This window comes from Rutidosis leptorrhynchoides, chromosome 1, assembly GCF_046630445.1.
Source record: "Rutidosis leptorrhynchoides isolate AG116_Rl617_1_P2 chromosome 1, CSIRO_AGI_Rlap_v1, whole genome shotgun sequence".
Lineage (NCBI taxonomy): Eukaryota > Viridiplantae > Streptophyta > Magnoliopsida > Asterales > Asteraceae > Rutidosis > Rutidosis leptorrhynchoides.
In genome coordinates, this window is record NC_092333.1 from 583,058,567 (window position 1) to 583,072,567 (window position 14,001).

At 34.4% G+C, this 14,001-nt stretch overlaps 3 protein-coding genes across 3 annotated transcripts; 2 read left to right on the forward strand and 1 right to left on the reverse strand.

Moving 5' to 3' along the window:
* The first annotated feature begins 423 nt into the window (after positions 1–423).
* LOC139846142 (uncharacterized) lies at positions 424–1,963 on the forward strand. Its single transcript, XM_071835943.1, has 2 exons — positions 424–1,294; positions 1,386–1,963. The coding sequence occupies exons 1-2, from the start codon at positions 424–426 to the stop codon at positions 1,961–1,963; spliced, it is 1,449 nt and encodes a 482-aa protein (XP_071692044.1).
* Positions 1,964–3,414: 1,451 nt separating this feature from the next.
* Positions 3,415–4,803, forward strand: LOC139846158 (uncharacterized). Its single transcript, XM_071835944.1, has one exon. The coding sequence runs from the start codon at positions 3,415–3,417 to the stop codon at positions 4,801–4,803; it is 1,389 nt and encodes a 462-aa protein (XP_071692045.1).
* Positions 4,804–8,221: 3,418 nt separating this feature from the next.
* Positions 8,222–13,043, reverse strand: LOC139882816 (trans-cinnamate 4-monooxygenase-like). Its single transcript, XM_071867084.1, has 4 exons — positions 12,546–13,043; positions 10,158–10,502; positions 9,573–9,706; positions 8,222–8,951 (listed from the first exon to the last, which is right to left on the reverse strand). The coding sequence occupies exons 1-4, from the start codon at positions 12,983–12,985 to the stop codon at positions 8,353–8,355; spliced, it is 1,518 nt and encodes a 505-aa protein (XP_071723185.1). The 5' UTR covers positions 12,986–13,043; the 3' UTR covers positions 8,222–8,352.
* Positions 13,044–14,001: the final 958 nt, after the last annotated feature.

Below are 14,001 nucleotides of genomic sequence, written 5' to 3' on the forward strand. Positions count from 1 at the left end.
AACTAACAAATCAAGAAATACTAAAAATCCAACCTTCTCGCTTTGTTGTCAAAATGGAAAAGTGTTACTGTCTAAACTCAAAGACGCTCCTCCTCCACTAAAGAACTTGCTCGATTACAATAATCCTACTACATCAAAGTTTAGAGAGCGAATCAGGATATACAACAGCATTTTTCCTTCACATCATTTGGAGCAAAAATAGACCACTCCATTAACCAAGGAAGAGGACCATATACATTTAGAATAAGTGGTCAGAGCTATCATAAGATTGGTTCTCTGATTCCTATAGAAGGAGCGCAGCCCAAATATGCGCAACTGTATTTCTACGACACATAAAATGAAACCAGAAATCGTATGTCGGCATTTATTAATGGGGATTCTAAACAAGTCCTAGATGAAACCACAGTAACAAACCTCATTAACATGTTAAATGAATTCAGTTCTGTAGCGAAAGCATTTTGGATGGCCCGAGATTGGTGTAGTCAAAATGCACCAGCAAATTTTGAGCTTCGGCTACTTAACACGAGAACCAGTTCAAGACAATATAACACACCCAGTGTGTCTGAAGTAGCCGTGTTAGTTACAAGTGACTTTGGTCAGAATACTACATCGAGAGATATTATTGTTAACAAAAAAAACTCTGCATCAAAGAGAATATCTGAACTTCATCAACTATACATGTCCTTACAATACCCTTTACTATTCCCTTATGGTGAAACGAGTTACCACGAACGTATCCCGTACCACAATAATAACAGAAGACGGAAAACTAATCGAAGTTTTTTAACGATGAGAGAGTACTGTTGCTATCGGATTCAACAACGAGACAATGAGGGCACTACATTACTTAGAGGAGGTCGCTTATTTCAACAATATTTGGTTGATGCTTACACAGCTATTGAAGAGCAGCGACTTAGATGGCTAAGAAATCACCAAAATGATTTGTGGACCAATAAATATCATAATGTATGTGACGCAGTTACAAGAGGAGACACAAAAGTTGAATCCATCGGGAAGAGAATAGTTTTACCATCCACCTATATAGGGAGCCCACGATACATGATGCAAAACTACCAAGACGCAATGGCTCTATGTCGGGAATTTGATAATCCAGATTTGTTCATTACTTTCACAGCTAATCCAAATTGGCCGGAAATTGATGCCATGATATCTTTTATTGTGGGTCAGAAACCACATGATCGTGTAGATATTGAAGCAAGAGTCTTTAAGCTGAAGTTAAATGGCCTGATAGATGAAATAATGAAAGATCACATTTTTGGAGCATGTCAAGTAGGTAACACAGTAACACAGATAATATTTTAAAACTTATATATATACATCAACTTTTGGTCTTCAAAATAATCAATGTTCATCGTTCCTTACAGGCATATATGTTATTGAGTTCCAAAAACGTGGCTTACCTCATGCGCATATCTTAATATGGCTAAAAAACCAATACAAATGTCATATTCCAAGCGATATCGATGATCTCATACCGGCTGAAATTCTGTCACAAACCCAAGATCCAGAAGGATATAAAGTTGTTACTGAGTACATGTTACATGGCCCTTGCGGCGGAAAGCACATGGATGCCCCATGCATCAATGACGGCAAATGCTCTAAACATTTCCCAAAGCCATATTATGCAGAAACGACAATAGATGAAGAAGGCTACCCTAACTATTGGCAAAGAAACAATGGAGTGAAAGTTGTTAAAGGTAAAGCCACATTTGACAATAGTCAAGTTGTTCCATACAATCGCTACCTCCTCTTAAAATACAATGCCCACATTAATGTGGAGTGGTGTAACAGATCCCGGGCGATTAAATACTTATTTAAATACTTGAATAAAGGACTGGACAGAGCGACTATTGTCATACAAGAAAATCTTACAACCAATAGTCACATACAGTCGGAAAATATTGTTGAAGTTGATGAAATCAAGAGTTACTTGGATTGTTGATATTTATCCCCATGTGAAGCAGTTTGGCGTATGTTTTTGTACGACATACACTTCTCCAAACCATCGGTCATTAAGTTGTCCTTTCATCTACCAAATCAGCATACGGTCACATTGCGCGACTCACAAAGTCTTCCAGCCTTACTACACATGGAAAGCATCAAGGAAACAATGTTCACAGAGTGGTTTGAGCTAAACAAACGAGATGAACAAGCGAGAAAACTCACTTACTCAAAAATACCTATACATTACATCTGGAATCAGAGGGAGAAAATTTGGGAGAAGCGGAAACAAAGAGGTTGCATCGACCGTATCGTTTATTGTAACCACGCATCAGGTGAACGCTATTATCTAAGGATGTTGTTAAATATAGTTAAAGGGCCTAGGTCATACGAAGAACTACGCACAATTGATGGAGTACTACAAAATACGTTTAAAGATGCTTGCTTTGCACACGGTTTGATTAATGACGATAGAGAATGGACCCAAGCTATAACCGAAGCAAAGTTATGGGCAACAGGTCCACAACTTCGAGATTTATTTGTTACAATGTTGCTCTTTTGTGATGTAACCAACCCTTCAAAGTTATGGGAACAACACTGGGAAGTCTTATCAGAAGACATACTCCATAAAAAGAGAAAACATTTTAGGTACCCAGATTTAATTCTCACTGATACTCAAAGAAAAAACTATTGTTTGGTGGAAATAGAAGAAATTTTAAATAAAAATGGGAAATCGTTATCTGATTACCAAGATCTTCCACAACCCGACCCCGAGCTGCTAACCAAACTGGACAATCGTTTGATTCGTGAAGAGTTAAACTACAGTGTAGAATAAATGAGGGTATTACATTCCAACCTATATAAATCTCTCAACACAGAACAACATACAATCTACGACAAGATCATTAAATCTGTAACAGAACAGAAAGGGGGATTTTTTTTTGTATACGGTCCTGGTGGCACCGAAAAAACATTCATGTACAAGACAATAATTGCACGATTGAGATCAGAGAGCATGATTGTCCTTGCTGTTGCATCATCAGGTTTCTCTCTTTTCATCATTTATTTACATGGTTACTATATACTCCGTATTTGAATTACTTACTTTAACATGATGAGCAGATTTCCAATCGGTAAACGGTATCTTCATTAATGCAAAACATCTTGAAGCAATAAGTTTACTGTAGTTATACCTTCCGTTAACCATTTTAAAACCTACATTTTATGATATGTTTTCATTATAATGCGTATCTTTTCATTTCTATCCAATCACTTAAAAGACTTACCAAACAATTTCGTTAGGTTCTAAAGTAACCAACATGCATACCCCCTATATTTGTTCATTTAATTGTAGAATTGCAAAACTAATAAAAATTTAATACATGAATCGCTTCATTACTTCTATCGGGAGGAAGAACAGCTCACAGTAGATTCGTCATACCATTAGAACTAATGGAAAATAGCACGTGTGGTATAAAACAAAATACTCATTTGGCAGAACTAATGCATGAGGTGAGGTTAATAATATGGGATGAAGTCCCAATGGCCCAAAGGTACGCATTTGAAGCACTTGACAAGACATTGAGGGATATATTAGGGTACAAATGTTCTGAAAAAAGAAGTCAGTTATTTGGAGGCATGCCAGTATTGTTGGGTGGTGATTTTAGACAGATTTTACCGGTCATTCCTAAAGGTAAAAGACAAGAAGTTGTTCAGGCATGTGTCAATAGATCAGATATGTGGAAATATTGCCAGGTTTTTAAACTTTCACGCATCATGAGGGTAAACGAATATACTCCTCATGGAGATGTTAATATTAGAAAACAACAATTTAATAAATGGGTTTTGGATGTTGGAGATGGAAAAGTAGCGGCCAAAGCAAAAGATGGAGAATATGAACCTACATGGATACAAATTCCAGAAGAGTTTATTATTAAATCAGGGAACTCTCCAATTGAACAAATTGTAGAGGCAATATTTCCAAACTTCGCATCACGACAAGATGATGAGGATTATTTGCGTGAAAGGGCAATTTTGACACCAAAAAATGATGATGCAGATGATATCAACAAACATATGTATGAAAAGCTGCGAGGTCAAACACTGACATATAAAAGCTTAGATGAGATTTGCAAGGGATCAACTGATACAATTGATCAAGAACATCTATACCCAGTAGAGTTCTTAAATACCTTAAAATTTCAAGGGATGCCGCCTCACGAACTACACCTTAAAATAGGTCTCCCAGTAATGCTTCTTCGAAATGTGTATCCAAGCTCAGGCATGTGTAACGGGACGCGACTCATTATCACAGATCTACAAAAGTTTGTTATTCATGCTAGAATCATTACTGGATCTCACATAGGAAAAATGGTCATAATACCTACAATTGTTCTGACTTCTACCCAATCAAAATGGCCTTTCATCATGAAAAGAATACAATTTCCTGTAAAGCCCTGTTATGCAATGACCATTAATAAAAGTCAAGGCCAATCCCTAGATTTTGTTGGGCTTTACTTGCCAAGACCCGTTTTCAGTCATGGTCAACTGTATGTTGCCCTCTCTCGAGTAACAAACGCAGAAGGTCTCAAAATAATTATTTCCGAAGACAATGATAAAGCATTTAACAACTACACAAGAAATGTTGTTTACAAGGAGACGTTCAACAATCTACAACAAAATATAGAGGTACTGCATGAAAATACATATAAATTTATGCTTAATTTATTGTGTGCATATTATCTTACATACCAAAGCTCAAATGCATATTTCTCAGTCAACGGGGGAGTCACCGGGGGAGTCATCAGGAGAGCAAACCAACAACAGTTCCAACAGAGGTGATTTAAACCATAGGTACGACACTACCAAAAAAAATTGTACATCCCCTCACACTACAACTAATAATCACATGCATATATTATTTGAAGGTATTTATGTAAAATTAATAAGCCTTTCTTTACAGGCATCTGTAAATATTATCTTACATGTCCAAATTGAAATGAGCATTCGTCAGCCATTAGGGGAAAAACAACAGTCCGAAGAAATGTCATTTATATTCTCACGGAACACCTAATCAACAAACGGTTAGTTATTATTAGTCTCTCCCTTTTCGTTATCGTATATCGTATATAATAATAATAACAATCGTTTGATCCATAACCTAATCTCCCTCATGTTTTCTTCAATATACACGTCTTGACACGTTCATTTTTGTTTCACAGTTTCAAGCTATATCAGACCAGCTTCATCATTCGACATAGCACCATCAATTTGTGAGACAACCTATCCATTATATGCTGTTGACTAAAAATACTATGTTAACTAAATCTCTTAGTAAGTGTTTGATTTGCTGCATTTGAGCAGAAACCAATCTGATGAAATTAGATGTATACTTTGCTCTATATTGTGGGTTTCTTTTAATTCATGTTTTACATTTGGATGCCATTATATCGTACTTGGTTAACTGTTATTTCATTTGATCTTATCTCACCATTTTTTCTAAACAAAATGCGTTTGGGAATCTCCTATTGAGCTGCAAACATACACTACCATCATATGAGTTACATGTCCAACCTTAAGAATTCAAAGCACAAACATCACATTATTGAAACGTGGGCCTAATCGTGCAACGCACGGGCCTTACCCCCTAGTAGATAACTAATTTGATCAAAACTATTATTTGGACAGTTACAAGTTCAATATAATGATTGACCTCAAATACACATCGATTATTTCAAATATAATTGTAAGTAGTCACGAAAAACTACATTGACGATGTATATATCTAGATTTATTATAAATCATAATTTAATATTAATGTAACTAATACATTAATTGTGTACTCATTTCATATTCATAAGAAGAGTTACATAAACTCAACATTATGGATTTATATAAAACATAATAATGTCCACATACATAACATTACAAGCAAATGGGTATGTATTTAACAAATAGATATATTACACTATTTATTTAGCATCACCCGAAAGCAAGTTCATTTTTCATTTAATTTATCATTTACCATTCTAAACATTATAGTAAATACTTATACATTATCAATTTATACATTCATCGTCACGCCAAGTAGAGTAATAGTAATAATATTCTAGAGGCAAATCATTACTAGCAGTTCATGTATTAAATCGAACATAATGGCTCTTCCTTTGCAATTACACATAATCACAATATGATATAAATAGAACGAATGGATAAATGCCAATAAATAAAACAATTTGAAACATTAAAAGGACACAAACGTGCATTCCTTTTTTAATACCATGACTACTAGAAAATAAAAATAAAAACATGTATAAAAATAAAAACATGCATCCATGTGATATACATACGTAAAAAAAAAAAAACAGACAATTATATATATATTAATGGATCATTCATTTATATAATTATCCTCATCGTTTTATTCTATGTACCCATTTTATGCTTTTAGAATATATGCACGAAATATCACTTGTAATATTTCTATCTATGAAACAAAAAGGAAGTAGAAGTGTATACACAATACACCGTTTATATTTGTTTACTAAAACAAATTAAATATGAACCCATATCGACAAAGAAAACTTTTATCAAAATTTAACTAATCGATATGGTTCATATGTTATATGTGTTAAACATAGTTGATGGAATAACAGGAATATATATATATATATATATATATATATATATATATATATATATATATATATATATATATATATATATATATATATATATATATATATATATATATATGCAAGTCTAATATCTAACATCCCCTTAATCAAATTAAATCAAACATATTTCATCAAACAAATTGACGCACATAAAACAGGATTATAAACATATATCTCTGATATCAATGTAGGAGTTAAAGAATTCGAGACGTACCCGAAAACTAGTAGCGGAAGCGGAAAAGATCACCGTTTACATCACCGGTCGGGAAAAGCAATCACAAACGGAAAGCTTTCATGGTACACAACCTAAGAATCCCTTGTTTGCATCGAATATACATGAATATGACAAGAACATTATCTTGTTCACATTTCTCTTTCTCTTAGTATGTGTGTATTTTGGTGTGTACTGCACAACTATGCTTGTACCTCCTTTATATAGTTATCATATATAACCATCAAACAAGTGAAAGGGTTCCATTAATTCACATATTAATGGGAGGTTTATATTAATTAAACACTAACATAAATGAGTACTTAAGTTCAAATAAATACCAACATAATGGGTTTAAGTACTAAGGAAGTTAGTGGACGGATTGGATATGAGACAAACCGTATCTAAGTTCTAACTTCCCATATCGTTTAGGGGGTAAAAGGGGAGGGGGTTTTACTTGGTCGTGCCCTTGGACCGGTTTCAAGGTTTCCTCCAGGGCAGCGATGGGGGCGGGGTTATTATCGTTGGATCGGGATAGTCGAAACGGGAGATGATCGCAACGGGTGGTTTAGTCCCCCTCGGGTGATCCCAATCGTTGTTCAAAAAAAAAATAGAGTAATCACTCACATTAAAAAAGGTACAAGAACACAACACGAAATATGGTTAAGAGTATGTGTGTGGAGGCTTTCGCGGCATTAGACGAAATGATGACACGCTTGGCCGAGGAGAATGTTTCGGGTGATGGATCTGCCAATTAATTATCGTATAAGATTGAGAATCGGTCCAGGAAGAACACTTTGAAAGAGACGGTTAATGGTATGTTGAAGAGGGCGGTTGCTAGAGGTTGATTCCATGTGGTTCATTTGGTTTGGTTCTCGTTTCTTTCGGGTAGTTTTAATTTAGTATTGTATAGTTTTGTATTAAGGTTTACAAGTTGTTAGGGAAAACTCGTTTATAGATAGTTTTATTTAGATGGTTGTTTTCTAGGAGTGAGCTTCTTAATTTCTCCCGTTCTTCTGTGTTCTTAGTTGGGGGCGTTTTTCAACTCGTTTCTATATGAATTTTAATTATTTTTGTTAAAAATAATAATAAATAAAATGGTTAAGAAATCTGGGTATACAATGGGGAACACCCACCAATTTTTTTCTTTTTTATTTGTTGATTGGTGTGGCGTGTGGGGTATAACTTTTGATTAGGTTCATGTTTGAAAAGCTTATACTCCTATTTCTTAATACATTTATTCATTCACGATATCTTTCAAATGGCACCTAAGAATCTAACATGATGTCAACATAAGGCACCTAATAAGATGATGATATAAGGCACCTAAGATGATGATGTCAACATAAGTTTCAATTATTTCAACAGAACAAAAACAATGCACAAATAACTACCATATCTATCAAATTAAATGAAATTAACTCGTTCAGAAACTGTAAATTTCTTAACAAACCAACTTCACATCAAGCACCCAAGTCATACAAACATCAATATAGTGAATCCTTAAAAAGATCTTGGTTTAGCAACAATATTGGAATGCTTCAAGATATGAAGACTAAACTGTCCACCTTTTTCACTCGTGTCAACCTTTGACTCTCCCGGTGGTGGCAACAACTCGAAATTCTGCACCAAACGCCCGATCGTAATTCCTAAAATCGGCAACGCAAGAATAATCCCAGGACAACTCCTTCTCCCAACACCGAAAGGTAGGTACCTAAAATCATTCCCATTAGCTTCAACTTTACTTTCTTCTTCAAAGAATCTTTCGGGCCTAAACTCCTCGGGTTTTTTCCATTGCTCTGGATTGTTCGCCAACCACCAAGCGTTAACCAAGATCTTGCTCTCGGCGGGGATATCAAACCCACCTAGTTTGGCGTCGTGTAGGTTCATGTGTGGGACCAGAAGAGGAATGGCCATACGAAGACGAAGAGTTTCTTTAACCAAGGCTTGTAGGTATGGAAGTTTTTGGATGTCTGGTTCGGTGACTTGGACACCTGGTCCAAGTACTGTATCGAGCTCGTTCCTGAGTTTGGCTTGGATCTTCGGGTGGTTCACTAGCTCTGCTATTCCCCATTCGATAGACCATAAGGTTGTCTCGATTGCTGTTTCAGATAAACGTGATTAAATTAATAAGGTTGTAACTAAAACTATAAAAAGTCAAACTGTAGCTAGATGTTAAAAGTCAAAATAAAGAAAATAAGAGCCTTAAAATATGGATCTTGCCATCTGGGAGCATGTTTTAAATTATTTGACTTTGCATCCATTCATAAGTTGTCAATTTGGATTGGTCCTTTAAATTTAAAATTGTAAACCTAACCTTTTTTTGACACTTAAATTTGTATGGCAACTAGCAAGATAAACACGGCATTTTATATTCAATTAGTGATTTTGCTTTACACGGTACAGCTTAGTGCACGTTGTGTGTACAATCTGTTTTAAAGTGACAAATTGACCAACTTAATTAAAGCAAAATAGCAAATGTCACTACTCCCTTAAAAAAAACTATTTCAAAAAATTTGAAATTTCAAGTGACCACTCTGCTTCTGGTTTAAATGGCTTCAAAATGAAACGCTATTTATACGTGATGCATAACTTTTATTAAAAGGTAACTAAGATTTAAGATAAATAGAAAATAAGTTGCTTAAACTATGTAATCAAATCAAGTCTTTCGAATAAAATACCGATTAATGATGTAATTATGTAAATCAAGTGAGTTAACATACCAGCAACATTGATGTTTTCAACAATGTAAAGAACATTGTCTTCGTTGATCTCTCCCTTGTCCTTGGCTTCAAGAATATGATCAATCGCACATTTCAACTGGTTGTTGTCCATGCTTTTTGTGCTTCCCAATTTCCTGTTAATTTAATACAAAATAAACATACTATTAAATATTTTACAACTTGGATACACCTAACCCATCATCTGCACCTACTACTGATACAAAGTTTTAAAGGTAACTAATCATAATTCGTCCCAACTTTTTAGTTCATAAAGTAAAGTCCCAACTAGCATAAAAGATACTCTATTAATACTAAGGCCCGTTTGGCTCACGGATTTCAATGAAATTCCAGCATTCTGCCGGAATCTTTTTGGATTCCGTGAGCCAAATGGGACTTTAACTGTCCATTTTCACAAGAGAACCAATCAAGCAAGGTTTTAAAAGGTACTAGTAGTTGAACATTTCTATAACTATGTCTCTTTCAAAGTCTGTTGGACTAAATAAGGGACTAATTGTTCCGTATGCTCCAAATAATTTAATTTGTCAATGTTAAGTAATCATAATAAAGTTGAAAAAAGGTACGTACTTCCTTTCATCAACAAAGTAATCCTTGAATAGTTGCAACCTCTTCTCTTTAACTTCCTTACATAACTTCAAATAACCTCTCAAAAACGGCCTCAAAATTGGGATGAAATCGCCGTAGTTGTACTCGAAACTTTGTGCTAATCGACTCCTTTCTCCATTCAACGCCTTTAGTTTCAAGAACAAAGGATCATCTTCACTCTCAAACCTTCTATCAAACATAATCCTAAACATATTGTTGTACATCATCAATTGTAATCGCTTTCGGATCACCACACCCTCCGTTGCTGCTGCCGGATTCTTCTTCACATCGTCCACAACAGCTGCAGCCTCTGCCTCCCAACCAAACCTGCAATTGCCAATCAATAAAGTTAAGCAAAACTAATCATAATCATAATCATAATCAAAGCTACTAGCGGATACCTGTATCTAATTACGTCACCGCCAATAAGTGGCGGAACATAATTTTTTTCATGGGGGCGAAATTTTTTTAAAAGCTTAGCGACTTTTTTCTAAGCAAAATATGATGTTTTTTGGACAAATTTGAAGGGTTTTTTTAGCAAAATATGAAGTTTTGGGGCAAAATATGAAGGTTGTGGGTCAAAATTTAGAGACTTACGGGAAAAAATCCACACAAAATCGAAAAATCAAAAGCTTTAACAGTAAAAATTACAAATCGACCGGGGACCCGCCCTCAAATATTTTCGCCCCTGCAGCCAATTTTATCTCTACACTACCATTAGAGTTAGGGGTGGTCAGTATTTGGTTTGAAACCATGGAACCCGAAAACCAAACCGAAATCAAACCGGAAAAAAACAAACCGAATTTGAAAACGGTTTTCGGATCGAGTCAAACCGAAACCGAATTTGAATTCGGTTTTCGGTTCGGTTTTCAGTTTTGAAAATTCTGAATTCGGTTTAACCGAAAACCGAATTCAAAATTTTTAAATATTTAATTTGTATATTTATGTTTTAATGTTATTATAATTTGGGATTCAATCAATAAAATATGTTCTCAACCATATGACGATTTGGTAGCTCACATTAGAATTATGTTACTCAAATTATTATGTTATTCTTCTTAATAACAGAAGCAGTAAACGTCATAATTCATCTGTAAATATTAATAAATCATCAAATTCTTTATAATTTAAAGTACGTCATTGTTTTAGAATATAAATAACCAAGACATGAGTAACGCCACAAAATAAACTAACATCGTTCTGTGTTTTTTCATAATATTCGGTTTTAACCGAAAACCGAACCGAATCCGAATTCGAATTCGGTTTTCGGTTCGGTTTTAACTTTGAATTCGGTTTTCGGTTCGGTTTTCGGTTTTGCCCAAAAAAATTTCAAAACCGAATACACGGAACCGAATAAACCGAACAAACCGAACCAATGAACACCCTAATTAGAGTAGTATTAGTCAAATGGAAATAACTCGAAACCTATAATTGGCAATCATTTAATTTCAATGAAACAAAATTAGACATAATCATAATTTAAGCTACTAGCCGATACTCTGCATCTCTATTTCTCTAAAATGGAAATAACTATTGCAGCAACCTCCTCGTAAGGTTCGGTGCATCACAAACACTTTTAGGGACTGATGTTGTACAAGTGGGATAAATCAGGGCTTAAGCATGTAAAAGTTCAAACTCTTTAGGCTTAACTTTACATAATTTTTTTAATTTATTATGGAGTAACACAATATAGCAGCTTATGTTAAGCCGGTTTGTATACTGGTAATATATTATACGATATTTTTATTTTTTTATTGTACTCCTATATACAACATTTTTGAATTTTATAAAATATTTTTAAATTGTATTTTTTTTATAGTGCATTTATAGCCACGTAGTTTATGTGATGGACACAACATTCTTTTGACTCTTTCAACAAGTCTTAATCAATTATTCAAATAGCTCAGCCTAGCAGGCAAAACATATTATATTATTTATTATTCCGTATTATATTATATAAAAAATTAAAGTATAGCTATCATACCAAAATACTAAACCACATAAAATTACGGAATACTGTTTATACAATCTTTAATATAACGGTAATGTAATAATGCAAGTAATACGGAGTATCAATATTAATAATATATTGTTACTAAAACATGTGTATCGGGAGGGACATGTTAGCCTTGTTTTAACTATGTCAATCCATCCAGCCGCACCCCATATGCCGCCAGAGCCTGACGAAATACCATATGCCTACAGCATGTCAGGAACGAGAATCGAACCTGCATAGTTATTGTTACTATCTTTACATGCGTGGGGCAAGGATCATTTGGGCCGGGGTACCGTAGGACCACAGGTCCGTTGGTTATTAATACTACGTAATATATTATCTATTAATTGTAAACAAAATAAATGCAAAATTACCTGTATTGTTGGACAACTTTGTTGGTAAAAAACGGAACAGTCATGATCCTCCGCATTTTACGCCAATGTTCACCATAAACCGTGAAAACCATATCTTGTCCTTTACCCGTAAATATATCGAACACAACATTTCGAGTTCGTGATCCGAACTCGACACCTTGTGTATGAAGCACGTCTTTAGCAAGATCCGGGGACGACACAACAACTAGGTTGCGTTGTCCCATTCGTAATAAGAAGATCTCGCCAAATTTCTTGGCGAGATCCGTTAAATTACGATGATTGAGATCATCACCAACTTGGAGCCAGTTTCCAAATATGGGAACTGGGATGGGTCCAGGTGGCAGCTTGAAACGCTTGCCACGTAGCTTGGAGATAAAGATTGCACCTAAAATGGTTGCAAAGAGGGCTAAAAGTGTTTTCTCCAAAAGGAGTAGATCCATGGCGGAATTAACAGAGAAACAATATTTTATTTTTTACTTATTTATTTTAGTGAAATTGTTGTGTGGGGGTGGTTTTAATTTTATAGGTGCTGAATGGGGGTTAGGTGGCCGTCAGGACGTGAAGTTGGTAGGTGGCTATGAAGCTAACGGCGTTAGTGTATTTAACAGTGGATTGAGTGAATAAACGTTGAGCATTTTGTTTTTAAATCCATATCATCAATATCAATTCAATATCAATATCAAATCTAAACGTTGAGCATTTGTTATTAAATCGATATCAATATCAATACCGATCAGATTTTAATCGTGAATTTTTTCTGAACAAGTCACTGACATAGGTCATAAGTCACTCACTCGATTATATCTATAAGGTTACATGTCATGCTCACTTTCGACGTCGTTAAAAGAAAACTTTAGGATATTACATTATGAATACTCAATTAAGGCTCGAACTCGAAACCTACCATAGAGATAGTTATTAGATTAAAGTCAATTTCTAAATTTGTGCTTCGTACTTCATAGCATCATTTTTGTGCAAGATAAATAAGTATGTTCATGTAATTTAGTTCATATATTTAGGTGTGCTAATGAAATATGTAGTGTAAAATATAAAAGAAAAAAAAATATTGTTAGTGATCGATAATACACTCTACGTCATTGTATAAAATTTTCTCTGTAAAAAATATGCGAGTGTAATACATATATATATCTTTTTATAATATATGAATTTTTAAATATGTGGAACACCACTACACTAAGTCTTAGCAAAAATATTTGTTTCATTTAAAAATATAAATAATAATTGGTTATAAATCTATAACATATATTAAATCTCGTGCATATGTGCTGACGTGTCAAGCTAAAGTTTAATCTGCCTATATGACATCTTAGGTATATTTATCTAATTAATTCAAGTAATTAGCCACCAATTAAGATATTAGGTGTCCCAAATTAATATAGAAGAAGCATATAGCGAAAATCCTACCTTCTTCTCATCTGCTACATCCTACCGTCAA

Bases quoted from the DNA above. Each gene is read 5' to 3' on its own strand.
- LOC139846142 (XM_071835943.1), top strand. From the start codon at position 424: ATGTTAAATGAATTCAGTTCTGTAGCGAAAGCATTTTGGATGGCCCGA. The intron at 1,295-1,385 runs GTAACACAGTAA...CGTTCCTTACAG, and splicing joins TTTTGGAGCATGTCAAGTAG to GCATATATGTTATTGAGTTC.
- LOC139846158 (XM_071835944.1), top strand. From the start codon at position 3,415: ATGGAAAATAGCACGTGTGGTATAAAACAAAATACTCATTTGGCAGAA.
- LOC139882816 (XM_071867084.1), bottom strand. From the start codon at position 12,985: ATGGATCTACTCCTTTTGGAGAAAACACTTTTAGCCCTCTTTGCAACC. The intron at 10,503-12,545 runs GTAATTTTGCAT...TGGCAATTGCAG, and splicing joins AAAGTTGTCCAACAATACAG to GTTTGGTTGGGAGGCAGAGG. The intron at 8,952-9,572 runs GTATGTTAACTC...TATCTGAAACAG, and splicing joins TGAAAACATCAATGTTGCTG to CAATCGAGACAACCTTATGG.